The sequence below is a fragment of the Mauremys mutica genome, chromosome 1, assembly GCF_020497125.1.
Source record: "Mauremys mutica isolate MM-2020 ecotype Southern chromosome 1, ASM2049712v1, whole genome shotgun sequence".
Taxonomy (NCBI): domain Eukaryota; kingdom Metazoa; phylum Chordata; order Testudines; family Geoemydidae; genus Mauremys; species Mauremys mutica.
The window spans coordinates 232,494,381-232,509,283 of NC_059072.1; the positions used below are offsets into that span (position 1 = coordinate 232,494,381).

A 14,903-nucleotide genomic window follows, 5' to 3' on the forward strand; every position below is an offset into this window, starting at 1 on the left:
AAAAGTAATTGCCTAAACAAATGAGATTTTCAGGAATTAAAAGAGTGACTATATTTAAAGTGGTTTAGAACTATGATACCCTAATAAATGACTCTTCACAATGTTCCAATTCTAATCCCAGGTAACAGCAAAGGTTAAAATGTATCATACACAGCCCTTGAGAAGAGGAGTCTGTACATTTTGAGGCACTGCATAACCTGCCAAGTGACCAAAAATCTTCATCATCATCTTGTATCCTACTAAGAAAGAGTCTCACTGCCTGTTAAGTACAACACTGACATTCTTCTGTGGAAGACTGCACTGTACTCTGGCCTGGAATAAGTGTATGGAGCACAGACTGCACACCAGTTACCATAGAGAAACTGAAACTGAAGGTGTTTTAGATTTGGATAGCCACTAATTTAGTTTCTGTAGAGCTGACCGAAATTCCTATAGTTACTCCGGCACAGCCCTGGCTGGCCAAGAACATGGAATATGTTATTCCCAACTGGGAAATGTGCAACTGGTTAAAGGAGACTTCAAAGGCTCTCAAAACTCAGAGGAGGAGGGGAAAGGAATTCTGTGGTTGGCAGCCACTGAAGCTTCTTAAGAAATGGTTGGACAGGCTCCAACACCAGCTTAGCGAGGGTGTCAACGAAGCCCAGAATTAACAGGATGAGATGGAGATCAGGGTTGGCTCTGATCGTAGCTCTGTGATTTACAGAGGATTCCTTTTCATCTTAGGTTTCCTACTGTAAATGGAAAGTCATTGACTAGAATTCTTTTCATCACAGCCCAGATTGTGTTCCTCTTTCTTGAGTAAAGCTATCAAGACAGGAGACCTAGAAGAGTGATATGCACTGCTGCTTTATTTTGAAAAGTGGAAGGAAAGAAAGGATTTGGGTGTACATAGCTTGGGAGGCTTCTTCAATGCATGGACTTTAAAAAGCACTGATTTGAAACCTCTCTTGCATTTTCTCCCAACATTTCTTGTAACTATTACATTCATTTCTGCTGCGGTGTCTGCTGATACACTAAGCTGTAGCTGCTGGAGAGGGCATATAACCAGGCCATCAGTAAAGAAGAATGGATAAAAGTCTAATCAAGGAGTGATCCTGTTCTCCTAGTGGATACTGTCACCCGATAGCTACTGTGGCAAATATTTTAGGTAGATCTCAGAACCCCCAGAGAAAGAGATTCCTTCCACCAGAACCTCTCCTTGATTCTTATGCCATCACTGCATTCACCTGTCATTGCATCCCCAATGGTTACTGAATAACACCCCAACAATTCTACCCCTGCACTAGGATCAAGCTTAAAAAATTGAAACAAAAAAAGAACAGATCTTTGTTCCATAGCATGAAGAACCTAGATCCTAACAAAGGAATCCTATTAATTGGATGCTTTATTAGCCCTTTTAGCCACAGCATCCCAAAGGGATTTTGTGTTTAGTTCATTATCTACCACACCAGTAAGTCCTTTACAAAGTAAAGAAACCTGTGACAATATTCAGAACTATTGAACTATGCTTATATGTACAATGTGTGTGTGTCAATGGTGTTTTTACAGTCTGAGATAAAGCTCTATCTTCTATAAAAGTTGCCCTGACTGCTCAAATAAGAATAATGCTCACATAATTTTTAGCAGTAAGTACTTTAAGAATTACACAAACACCTGCACTATGATTTTTCAATGGATCTTGAAATACTCACTAGGTTATTTATCTTTCTAGTGACTGCATTAAAATCTCTGTAAAAGCTTTTGTTTTTAAGAGGGAAGAAATGTCTGTGTGTGGGTCTTTCACACACCAAAATCAGGTGAAAAACGTTGTTGTGAAAGCCACAAAAATATGCAGAGCAGTTCAGAAGCTGGTATAATACCTGAAACGATTAGTTTAAATTAACTACATTCCAAAGAGATGGTGTTGAAATTGGTTTTGCAGAGAGTGCTCTTTACCACTGATGTTACTGCTGCTACTGCTCCTTTCTTCTTTTCTTACCAGCTCGCACAATACTGAAAGCATTCGCTCATTAGCGATAAGCAGCTTAAATGATGGAAGCACAATAGTCCCAGCAGCAATAACATACAGCTATAAAGATAAGATATATACTTTAAAAAAGTATAATTGGCAAATGTGCCAGACAGTGGTGATATGAAGCTCAGTAACAGCCCAACAGCAACAGTGCGTAATGTATATAGCCAGTGGTTCTAAGCCCACTGATTTGCTATGTGGAAGCATAAAATATGCAATGCTTAGGAGAGGATTAAATTATTATTTAAATAAGAATACATATATCAATCAATAATCTTAAAATTATGCTAAATAGCTGCTAAAATTAAAAACACCACACACTTACTCTCAGCCTGTTTTGGGCACTGTGGGTTGTTTTATAAGGGAGCAAACTATGGACTACTGAAAAGGTATGCAACAAACAAAATGCAGTCTGAAAATGCTGACACTTCACCATCATTAGCATTTGTATCACTTTTTGACATGGTCCTTCAATACTCTTCTGTCAAAACGAGAACTTGAAGCATTGATTAGGAATACATCTACCTTGGAAATTCTCTCTGAATATAAATATTAAAATGAAATTATAAACTTGACTTATTCCAATAAGGGCTGTTTAGATAACCCTTTGCATTGCATCACAAGAGTAACAGTGATTTTACATACAACTATTTTTCATCCATAGATCTTAAAGGGCATTATTGCCATCTGACATATGGGGAAACTGAAACACTGCAAGAAGTAACTTGCCCAGGACTTTTCATAGTAGCTGAAAGTTGAATAAATGTCATTTTAATCACACTTGGTGCAACGATACTTGGTGCAGCTTGTCAATGTTCAGAAAACCAATTTCACTTCTACTCACGATTTATATGGTCCATGTAATAAATTCCAATCTGTTGATCATAAACAGTTTCCCATCCTAAAGGAAGTTCATCGCCAACACAGTCAGCAAACGTTAATGGCTTTGTAATCCTGTAAAAATATAAATAATGAAAACAAACTCATAAGATGCACCGCTTACTATGCAATTAATGCTATTTAGTATGTGCTTTGACTAAATCAAACCTCTATTTGAGCAACATTAAATAGTTACAACACTTTGGTATGCAATAGTAATTTTAAGTACATGAAAACTGAAATGTACAAAGAAAATGAACATTTAATTTAGAAAGTATGCTGACAGCTACTCCCAAAACAGGTGAGACAGCTTCTCCCTTCAAGTTCTGTGTTTAACTATTTAATTATGATGGCATGCAGTCCTGCCAGTTTCTCTTCTCCCCCCCCCCGCCCCTCAAAAAAAATACTGCATTGACAATGTGAGAACAGAGCTGGAATTCATTGCTGTTCACACTTATTGGAAACTTTATAGCATCCAAGTTCTTAGACTGTCAAAGCAGTACAATTTGCTATCCACGGCAGCTCAAATGTTAAAAAAAAAAAAAGTATCTTTTTCAACTGCCAACGCACAACTGTTCATGAAATTCTATTATCTCAGGCCAACATAAATTACCCTGCTCTGCCCAGAAAAAGGAAATAGGCAATCACTATGAATTTGTGAAGCATTTTGATATTCCTAGAATGAAGGATACACACAAGTAGCAGCAGCAGCATTACTAACCGAATATTCTGAATATCATATGCAGCAACTGCTTGACAAACTAATAGTAATAAAATACACAGAGTGATAACCCTCAATAGAGTACTGGTAAACAGTCATTTTTCCTACTATTCACTGAACCAGAGCTTCTTGACCTTTTTCTTTCTAACACACACACATGCTATAAAACTCCATGGTCCAGTTGTACCACAACCATTTTTCTGCATATAAAAGCAAGGGGTGACATTAAGGGGAGGCAAGCAGGTCAATTGCCCGGGCCCCCAAGCCACAGGGGGCACCACAAAGCTAAGTTGCTTCAGCTTCAGCCCTGGGTGGTGGGGCTCAGGGCTGCAGGCAAGTGCGGCAGGGCTTTGGCTTTCTGCCCTGAGCCCTAGCAATTCTAATGCCAGCCATGCTTGGCGGACCCCAGGCATGTCTACACTACGAAATTAGGTCGACTTTTTTAGAAATCAATTTGAAACAGTGATTGTGTGTGTCCCCACTTAAGACCATCAAGTCGGCGGAGTGCGTCCACAGTACCACGGCAAGCGTCGACTTTTGGTACATTGCACTGTGGGTAGCTATCCCACAGTTCCCGCAGTCTCCACTGCCCATTGGAATTCTGGGTTGAGCTCACAATGCCTGATGGGGCAAAAACATTGTCGTGGGTGGTTCTGGGTACATATTGTCAGCCCCCCACCCCTCCGTGAAAACAACGACAAAAGATCATTTCTTGCCTTTTTTCCTGGGTTACCCGTGCAGACGACATACCACCTGCTCAGCTCACTGTCACCGTACATCTCCTGGGTGCTGGCAGCAGATGTGGTATTGCAGTGCTACACAGCAGCAGCTCCTTGCCTTTGCAAGTTAGCATAGACAGTTAGCAGCCGTATTGTACCATCTGCTGCTGTCTCTGGTTCCTCCTGGCCGGCCTCGGTGAGGTCGGTTGGGGGCACCTGGACATAAATGGGAGTGACTCCAGGTCATTCCCTTCTTTAAGTTTGATCTAATGGAGATTCAGTCCTGCCTGGAATATCAGGCAAGCCTACCAAAGAACCAGAGAGGCAAACAGCCACTCCAGGTCAGAGCTCCAGACATCCCACTTCTATGATGAGCTGCATGCCATTCTAGGGGGTGCAACTACAACTAACCCACCCGTGCTTCCCTCCCGGGCTACCTTGGCAGTTATCCCCCAATTTGTGTGATGAATTAATAAAGAATGCATGAATCTGAAACAATGACTTTATTGCCTCTGCAAGCAGAGATCAAAGAGGGGAGGGGAGGGCGGTTGGCTTACAGGGAAGGAGAGTGAACCAAGGGGGCCGGTTTTCATCAAGAACAAACAAACAGAACTTTCACACCGTAGCCTGGCCAGTCATAAAACTGGTTTTCAAATCTTCTCTGATGCGCAGCATGCCCTGCTGTGCTCTTCTAACCGCCCTGGTGTCTGGCTGTGCATAATCATTTCGTCTTTTAGAACGGAGTTCGGATAGCACGGAGGGGCTTTTCCTGTCTACCTGGCCAGTGCATCTGAGTTTAGAGTGCTGTCCAGAGCAGTCACAATGGAGCACTCTGGGATAGCTCCCGTAGGCCAATACCGTTGAATTGCATCCACACTACCCCAAATTCAACCCAGCAGGGTTGATTTCAGCGCTAATCCCCTTGTTGGGGAGGAGTACAGAAATCAATTTTAAGAGCCCTTTAAGTCAACAAAAATGGCTTCATCATGTGGATGGGTGCAGGGTTAAATCGATCTAATGCTGCTAAATTTGACCTAAACTCGTAGGGTAGACCAGAGCCCCTTGAAATCTGTTCATGGCCCTTGGTTGAGTACCACTAAATCTTTGGATTCAACATTTGTATTACTCTGGAACAACAAAACTACCAAGAATTTAAGAAAACCAATACAAAGGCAAAAGTAACCCAGACAGAACCAAGGGTATAGATTTTTATCCAGTTCACTTCGCACAGCATTATTCCAGCAGTTGCTGAAACCATCACATAATGTATTCCCTAATAGTTTCTAAATGGCTCAAATAAAAAAAATGTAACTAGCTATGTAATCAACTCAGCCACAAAAGAAAAGTTAATTTTATAAAGATAAACATTAACTAAATATTAACAATATAAACATAAGTTAAATATAAACAATATAAATATAAACAATTCCACTATAATATAATACAAGTGATGCATATCACCATATACTGCATAAAATCAGCTTCCAAATTTGTGAACAAATGTACAATATCTGATTACAGTTTAAAGACTTCAGGTGACGGAGAATTTACCACATCCATTGGTGAGTTGTTCCAATGGCTCATTACCCTCAATGATTAAAAAAAAAAAAAGTGAGCCTTATTTATTGTTTCAATTTAATTAACTTCAGCTTTGAGAAGTTCAATACCGAATCTTTTTAAACCCTTGTATGCTAGATTTAAAAGCACTGAAGTATCAGATACATTCTTCCAGTGTTGATACAAACTTACCAACCTGTCTCAATCTTTGCTTCATGAAACAATCTATTTAGCTTATTAAATCTCTCACTTAAAGATGTATTCTCCAGACCTCAAACCAGTCTTTTTTGTACCCTCTTCAATATTTCAGGATCGTCTTTGAAGTACTGACACCAAAATTGGCCAGAGCATTCCTGTAGTAGTCTCACCAATGCCATATATAAAAATAATATCAATTCAGTATTCCTACTCAATGTTCCTTTGAGCATCCAAAGTGATCTTTATCCCTTTTAGCCATAGCATCACACTGGCAGATCATGTTTGTTTCGTTATCTAGCATGACCACCTATGTTCTTTTCAGAATAAAGGAACTAGACTTATTGCTAACTATCCCCAAAGCAGCCTGCAAGACATTGCTTATCTTTTTACATAAAAACAGTGAAATCTTTCATAATTTCCAAAACCTTTAGGCCTGATGTCAACTTGACAAATACAAATGGGAAAATATGACTATTTTAGCACCTGGGTCTCTCTCCTCAAACCCTCTCTCAACTTAAAAAAAACCAACAAAAATGTATTTTCCACATTTTTATAGCAGCACTCTGCATTATACAATTCTTCTGTGCAAAAGTGTTCCACTTATTTTCAAAATGTGGGGAACATAATATTTTCCCATCATGTTTACAAACATGATAAACAGACTAATTTGGACAATATTCAAAACAATAGTAAGAAAAACCTAGTTTGTTCTCCTAGTTGTCATATACTTGTGGTCTAGATGTTTCCCAGAGACACTGATTATTTCTTCTACACAACAGGTAATGACCTGCACGCAAAAAAATGCTAAAAGTTTTGTTTTAGTACCAAACAAGATTTTGGTTTAAAGGAGATAGGAGAATTATGACTGAACCAATAAAAAAGCCACGGCATATTTAAATTTATTGAACACAAAATAAAGTAGCAAAGGCAAATTTCAAAAGAGGATTCATTTTCTAACCAAGAAGGGGTGCACAGCAAGCACACATAGAATGTTCTTAAATTACACCCAATGTCACTACAGATGCAAGAAGAACACTTTCTTTTCTTGCTCAGACTCGTTCATTGATGTCACGTGCAGAAGGCATGGAAAGTGTGCCACTCAAAACTTAAATAATTTTTTCACATCTTAGCTCATAGAGCCAAGAAGACTCTCATTATAAGACTCTCATTATAGCAACTGAAAGTTTAAAAGTTTTGTCTATACAAACACTTTTCTCACCTTTGGTCTTGAACTAGTGCATCTGCGTTGTCAGTGGTAACCTTTGTGGAAGTGCTAGCAAAGAGAGCATTAAAAGCCTCTGCCGTTTCTACGCTAACACTTTCACCATCACTACCACAGGTGGTACAGCACAAGTGGTGAAATAACACTGGGATAGATCACAAAAAGTCCATACATAGGCACATGCACGCAAACTGAACAATAATATTTACTTATCTCTCAAGATTATTTTAAGCATTTTTAAATGCATGTAGAGTGCTTTAATGTGAATTACTATGTAAGTGCAAGACAGTAATTTATAATCACAATCTTATACAATCATGCTGTTTTGAATGTGCCTAGTACAAGAGTTAGTGAACAGTATGATCAGTACAAACATGTCCTTTTGTTTTTAAAGATAAAAATGTTAAATTAGGTTTGATAAATTTTTCAGATTAAAGAATATTTTCAACAAGCTGCTAAAATGAATGTTATGATAACATTACAAGGTATTGTACACAACACTTATCCAACAGGAAACCCAAACAATTGAAAATAAAAATAAGAAGTTTTATGAATTTTAGAAGCTACAGAAATAAATTTAGACTAAGTGATTAGAGTTTACTAATGCTGCCTGATATGAGATTTGAAACCTAGTAAAATAAGGGAGGGATTTTACAGATTAGAGCTATTGTTACGGTTACACTCTAACAATCAGAGTATTGTTACAGTGAAATGATCTCTAGCACTACATATACAGTACACCTACCTTAACATTTTCCATTACTGACAACTTCTATGTATGCTACTTCATGAAGAACTGTCCATTTGAACCAAAAGCTGCAGTCACTGAGAAGAAGCTTTATTATAGAACAGAATAAGTGTTCTCCGAAGACTTTATCTAATAGTTATGTAGGCAAAATACTGCCAAATTAGTTCTAATTTCTCTGGACTTCAGTTACAATATTAAAAATACAAGTGAAGGTATAGCACTTGATTTACCTCTGATGATTTTTTTCTAGAGACACCGTATTTACAATTACTCAAGATAGTCTAGACATTGGTTCCTACCGAAATTGCCACATTATCAACAAGATTTTCTTTGCAATGAGTAGTGAGGCATGCTTGCCCATCACACATACACATCCCTTATTCATAAGCAAAACCTACGCATGTAGTATTCTACCTTCGCATGCCATAAGAACCTTAATCCAGCATCCATGATGATCCCATCTCTCTCACTTAAATTTCTAGAATATAAACAATGTTAACTTTCCGTGAACAGATGGAGCAAGAGTCAACAGTGAAGAAAGGGAATTAAGTAGATGGAACAGGTTTTATACCATTTTCACAAAAACCTGTTTAAACTGTAGAATGATAGTTTGTGTATCCAAAGGAAACCTTAGATCTGTTAAGAATTCATGCTAGCATTCTAAAAAGAAAAAATGGAAATGGAAACCATGACCACACAGTCAACAACTCAGTTATTTAAGTAAAGTTTTTACTAAGGAATTGTCTCTATTCAAAGTTGTACAAATTTAATTTTAATTAAGTTTAAACCTGATTTCTTTAAACTAGTGCACAACAGAGTGGTCGTTCTTCATTTGATTTAAACCAGATTTGTATTAATGTATCTTTTTAATTCCTTATTTAATTAAATCAAAATAAGCAAGGTTTCAATCAGATTAAGGTGTTTGCACTGTGTTTGCACAGGTCTAACTAATCAGGTTTAAAGTTCCAGTTTAGCCAAACTGGTATAACTCTGAATATAGACAAAGCCTAGAAAAATCATTTTTCTGCTAGGCAAATTACCGGCTCCCAAAGTAATAAAACGTAAATTGTAGAAGAGTAACATAGAAACAGATATAGCTGTAGCGGGTCAGCCAAAAAATACATTAGGAGTCTACTGAAATTAAACGTCCTCTGGAAGTATCACACCCCTTTCTCTGATTAATTCAAATACTACAAAAAATGGGAGAGGTCTCCTTTCCTGTTTCTATACAAGGAATTGTACATGGAATGAGTACATCTGTAAAAGCACTTTAAATCAGCAAAGTTAGGAGCTAGGCAGCAACAGAACAAGAGCACTCACTTTTTCCCCAAAAAAGAATTCAATAGGTTCTTGTCTGAAGTCACAAGTGAAAATGACTTTGGTTGTCTTATTCTATTCCCCCATCTGTTCACAGTATAATATAGCACGATTAGCTATCTCTGCATAGGAAAACACTAGTACTTCAAGAACAGGGGTAACTGAAAGACTGAGGTATGCTCAAAGAACTATTGGATGAAACTTCCATAGATTCAGAGAGTTTAAGGCCATAAGGGACCATTAGATCATTTACTCCTGTTTATCACAGGCCATTACATTTCACCCATTTCCTCTGTATTGAGCCAAATAATTTGTTTGGCTACAACATATCTTCCAGAAAGGCATCTATGGAGAATCCACCACTTCCCTTGGTAGTTTTTTGGCAATGATTAATCACCCTCACTGTTAAAAATGTGTGGCTTGTTTCTAATTTGAATTTGTCTGCCTTCAACTTCCAGCCACTGGTTCTTGTTATCCCTTTTTTCCACTACTTTAAAGAACTTGTACAGTGCCTGACTGCTCTACTTGGATCAAACCAATGGTATTCATCCTTCACGTTGATGAGAAGGAAATTCACTCCTGTTGCAAGGAAAAGCCAACTAAATAATGCCTGCTGTTCACAATCTGAGAGCTGTTTAGTGCTCGCTAAGAGATACAGACTCCATTGTGGCCTCCTTGACTCAAGTCCTCTAACATTCTGCAATGAGCACATGAAAAAGTACTTGGTATGTTCCATGTAAACTTTTATTAAAGACCGGCAGATTAAGTTTCAAACCAGTGACATGGTGAGATCACGCCACACTGGCTTCTTCTGTCTCTCTTATCATCGGTGGTGTACAAGCTAAAAAGTTAAATTTTAAAATGGTACATTTTTATATAAAAAGGTTTTGGTCTCTTAACTAGAGATCATACTTCACAGTAGACAACAAACTGCCACAACAGTATCTTTGCCATTATTCATACCAGGATTCAAATCAAGATTAAGCTGTTTCCTCAGCTCTCTGATTTAACTTTACCTTTTCCAAAAGTAATAGCAATCTTCTGACATCACAGCCATTTTTGGCTATGTAACCCTTCAAAAGCTTAAATTTTGAAGCACATTAGAAAGCTTCTGGAATCTGAATCCCCTGGGTTTAAACATTGACAGAAATCTTGTTTGGGGGGGATTTTTCCCATCTAAATTGCTTTGAGTAAAAACATTTTTTAGAAGACAGTCTTGTATGCACATGCAATAAAGCAGATAAAAATATTCCTATAATGCCTATCTTTATTAAATACTTACTCTGCCAATTTAAAAACCAAATTATAAGAACAGTCCAATTATAAGATTCGTGGTTTGACATGAACATGGGACAGTGTTGCCACCTGATTAGATTCTGATTGAATCAGAAGGGATTGCTTCCCATCCCCGTTTTATTTGTTTAGTTTACATTATCCGTTGTGGATGCATAAAAGGCACTCCTCTGGATAATGTAAATGCTTCCAAAAATAGTCCAACATCTTTGTAAGAGTAGTTCCCACAAAGCATCACACTATTTTAGGTGAAAATGCAACCTTTTGACCCAAACTTTAACACCCTTTATAATAGAATTCTGTTTTTTGTTTTAAAAAGATGGAAATCTCCTCTTGGGATAAAAACACCACAACACAAAAAACTCAAAGGACCTTTGTATAATAAGAAAGTCTTTGTGGGTGCATAACAAGTGACAATTACATGCCCCTCCTGCCCCTGCTCCTTCAAAGAGGGCTGAAAGCAGTTTGATTCATAGAATATCAGGTTTGGAAGGGACATCAGGAGGTCATCTAGTCCAGGGGTCTCAAACATGCGGCCTGCGGACCGCACGTGGGACTCTTGTGTGTGGCCTCCAAGCTCCCCGTGGCCTGCCCCTCCCCGCCCCTCTGCCTACCCACGGGATTGCCCCCTGTGGCACTGCGAGCCCCGCGTCGCTCTCTGAAGCAGCCGGCAGCACGCCCCTTTGGTCCGGGGGGCGGGAGGGGGAAGGAGGCAGAGGGCTCCTGCATTGCCTCCTTCCAGGCACCGCCCCCCCGCAGCTCCCATTGGCTGGGAACAGGGAACCGCGGCCAATGGCAGCTTCGTGGGAGGTACCTGGAGGAGTGGCAAGAGCAGCAGTCACACGGAACCCTGAGCCCCTCCCCCTCCCCCAGGGGCTGCAGGGACACGGTTCCAGCTACTTCCTGGAACGGAGCGGCGCGGGGCCGGGGGCCAGGACAGGCAGGGAGGGAGCTGCCACCCCGGAGCCGCTCTAGGGCTGGAGCTCACACCTTGAATCCCTCCTGCACCCCAACTCCCTGCCCTGAGCCCCCTGCCGCACCCCACACCCCTCCTATACCCCAACCCCCTGCCCTGAGCCCCCTGCTGCACCCCTCCTGCACCCAATTCCCTGCTCTGAGCCCCCGCTGCATCCCACATTCCTCCTGCACTCCCTGCCCTGAGCCACCTGCTGCACCCTACACCCTGACCTTGTGCCGCACCCCTCACCCCTGCCTGAGCCCCCTACCGTACCCTGCACACCTCCTGCACCTCAACTCCCTGCCCTGAGCCCCCGCCACACCCTGCACCCTTTCTGACGCCCTGGGGCAGCGTGGAAGGGGTGGGAAGAGGCGGGGCCTAATGGAAGGGGTGGAGTGGGGGCGGGGCCAGAGGCAGTGAGGGGTGTGTGTCAGTGAAAGTCCTCATTTGGCCCTCGTGGTCATTTGAGTTTGAGACCCCTGATCTATTCCGACCCCCTGCTCAAAGCAGGACCAATCCGCAGAAAGATTTTTGCCCCAGATCCCTAAATGGACCCCTCAAGGGTTGAACGATTGTTAGTACAGACACCTGGTACAAACCAATTTTAGTTACTTCCAACACCTTTTTCATAAACTGAGTTTGACCAGGGGTGGCCAGCCTGACCCTGAGAAGGAGCAAGAGTTTACCAATGTACACTGTCAAAGAGCCACAGTAATACATCACCAGTCCCCCCATCAGCTCCCCCCCTCCCAGTGCCTTCCGCCCACCAGCAGCCCAACCGATCAGCACCTCCCCATCCCTCCCTGCACCTTCTGATCAGCTGTTTCGTGGTGTGCAGGAGGCTCGGAGCGGGAGGGGAAAATCGAGGGCATAGCAGGCTCAGGGGAAGGGGTTGAGTGAGGGCTGAACCAGGGGTTGAGCAGTGAGCACACCCCAGCACATTGGAAAGTTGGCGCCTGTAGCTCCAGCTCCTGAGTTGGTGCCTATACAAGGAACCGGATATTAACTTCTGAAGAGCCGCATGTGGCTCCGAAGCCACAGGTTGGCTACCCCTGGGCTAGACCACTGGGAGAACAAGAGGCTGGAACATGTTGGGTGAGATTTTTATACCTATGACTACTTTACAACCAGTAGCTATGTCTTGTCAACATACTGCTGTCTACACAGAGGATTAAGTCAGTATAACTATGTCAATCAGGGGTGTCGATTTTTCACACCCCTGAGTGACGTAGTTAGACCTATATTAGGTATGTAGTATAGACCTGGCCTCAGTCTAACAAGGATTTAAGATGGTTTTGACCAGTAAACGTGGACTAGGCAAAAAGCTTGTTAAAATTTATTTCTAGTAGAGACAAGGCAACAGGATACTGAATGAGAGTGTGCAATTTGACACAAGAAAACGCTATTCATTATCTTATCCTTATTCATTCTGATAGGGCTAATACTGGTCCAGTCGCAAAGTGAAGGTACTGTTTTAAACACCATACTGGGAGATGCTAGGGAGAAAAGGGATGAGAAGTGGAGAGGGTGAAATGAGGAGGAAAGCACATATCTAAACTGTTTTTGTCAGATGTCCGACTTCTGTCCTATTGTTTGTTTGCCTTTCATACTATATGTAATTTCTAGCCACATAAATAAGTTTATGCTTGCACATTAGCTTGGTATTTTAGCAACTGTTTTTCACAGAAAATATACAGTTAGGAAAGGGAAATGTTGAAGAGGGCTTTTTTTTGTTGTTTCACAAAGCCATTCACAGGAAAAGCTGTTTACAGCTTTTTTAGTCACATTCCAATCTTGAAGAAGCCATAATGACTTCCTTCACCTTTGTAGCTACAGGCTGGCTAGGAGTACATTCCAAGGCCTGCAGGGGCTTCTTTGAAGAAAGTCAGTCTGTGACCACTGAACTGTTCAGCCATATCCCTCCTGCAGCCCTAACCCTCACAGCTTCTCCAAACAGACTAATCCAAAGAGATCAAACACACTCTCCTTAGAGATGCCACCTCCCTCCCAGAAGGACAGTACAGTATTGAACAAATAATGAATGCAGTGCCCTGGTCCTGAAGAATGTGCTTTTTCAGCAATATTTCTTTTTAAAAATATAGACTTTTTTTAAAAAGCTAGGACACTTTTAGCAATGTGGCAGCAAACAAGATGACACTCATTTCTGTATGTAAAAATCTAATAAATTACATCATAAGCAATAAACCCTATATTACAGTATTTTTGGATATCATCACATTGAACAGCTTACATAAAGTAACCCATTCTACTAACAAAATTCAGAACACGTTAAATGTTATACTGCTGGGGGAATTCTGTGCCACTGAGCAAGTGCAGAATTAATGTCCCCCACAGATTTTTTTCCCCCATATAATAATTGATTATGATGGAGGCAAAGAGAAGCTGCAATTACACCTTTTGCCCACAAGGGGCTGATATGGCACCAGAAGAGAGGGCAGGTGGCTTATGGGATGGAGCAGCCAGTCACAGAAAGGAAGGGGGCAGAGGCTGCCTTCCTCACAGCATCCTGCCCACGGGACTAGGTGAGGAGGCACTGGATATGTGGGGACAGATGGACAGGGCACACAGGGCTACTGAGGGGTGTCACACACACTGGGGTTCAGAAGAACTAGTGGTTGTGGACAGACTGAGGTGGGGGCACAGGAACTAGTGGGGTGACACCACTGAGCCAGGGGCTGAATGGGAGTGGGGGTGCAGGCCCACGTGAGGACAGGGAGAAGGGGGATGCAGGGACACATGGGGATTGGGGCACCTATGACTGGCTGAATGCGGAGTGGGGGTTCAGGGATACATGGAGACAGAGGCAGCTACGCCTGGTTGAATGAAGGTGCAGGGATGCAAGGAGAAATGGAGGTGCGGGGCACATGGAGACAGCAGCAGACTTCGGCGCCGACTCCTTGGGTGGCTCTGGGGTTGGAGCATCCACAGGGGAAAAATGCTGAGCATCCACCGGCAGCCCCCGTATCAGCACCTCCCCCCTTCCTCTCCCCTCAGCACCTCCTGCCAACCGGCAGGCCCCGCCAATCAGCGCCTCTCCCTCCCTCCACGCATCTCCCGTCCATTGCAAACAGCTGTTTCGCGGCATGCAGGAGGCTGGCAGCACGGGGGAAGGAGCAAAGACGCGGCAGGCTGGGGGGGGGGAAGGCAGAAGAGGTCAGGAAGAGGCGGGGCAGGGTAGAGCGGGGGCAGGACAGGGCAGGGTGTGTCACTGAGGGAAGGGGTGGAGTGGGGGCATGGCCTGGGGCAGAGCCTATGGGGG

At 42.0% G+C, this 14,903-nt stretch overlaps 1 protein-coding gene across 2 annotated transcripts in view; it reads right to left on the bottom strand.

The window, feature by feature from the left end:
• The window catches only part of WWC3 (WWC family member 3), a 169,302-nt gene that overhangs the window by 109,373 nt on the left and 45,026 nt on the right, over positions 1-14,903 (bottom strand). For both annotated transcript variants that reach the window (XM_044990979.1, XM_044990896.1), the window contains exon 2: positions 2,856-2,965. In XM_044990979.1, the coding sequence (XP_044846914.1) occupies positions 2,856-2,871 (16 nt within the window). In that variant the 5' untranslated portion in view covers positions 2,872-2,965. The remainder of the gene's footprint in view (positions 1-2,855; positions 2,966-14,903) is intronic.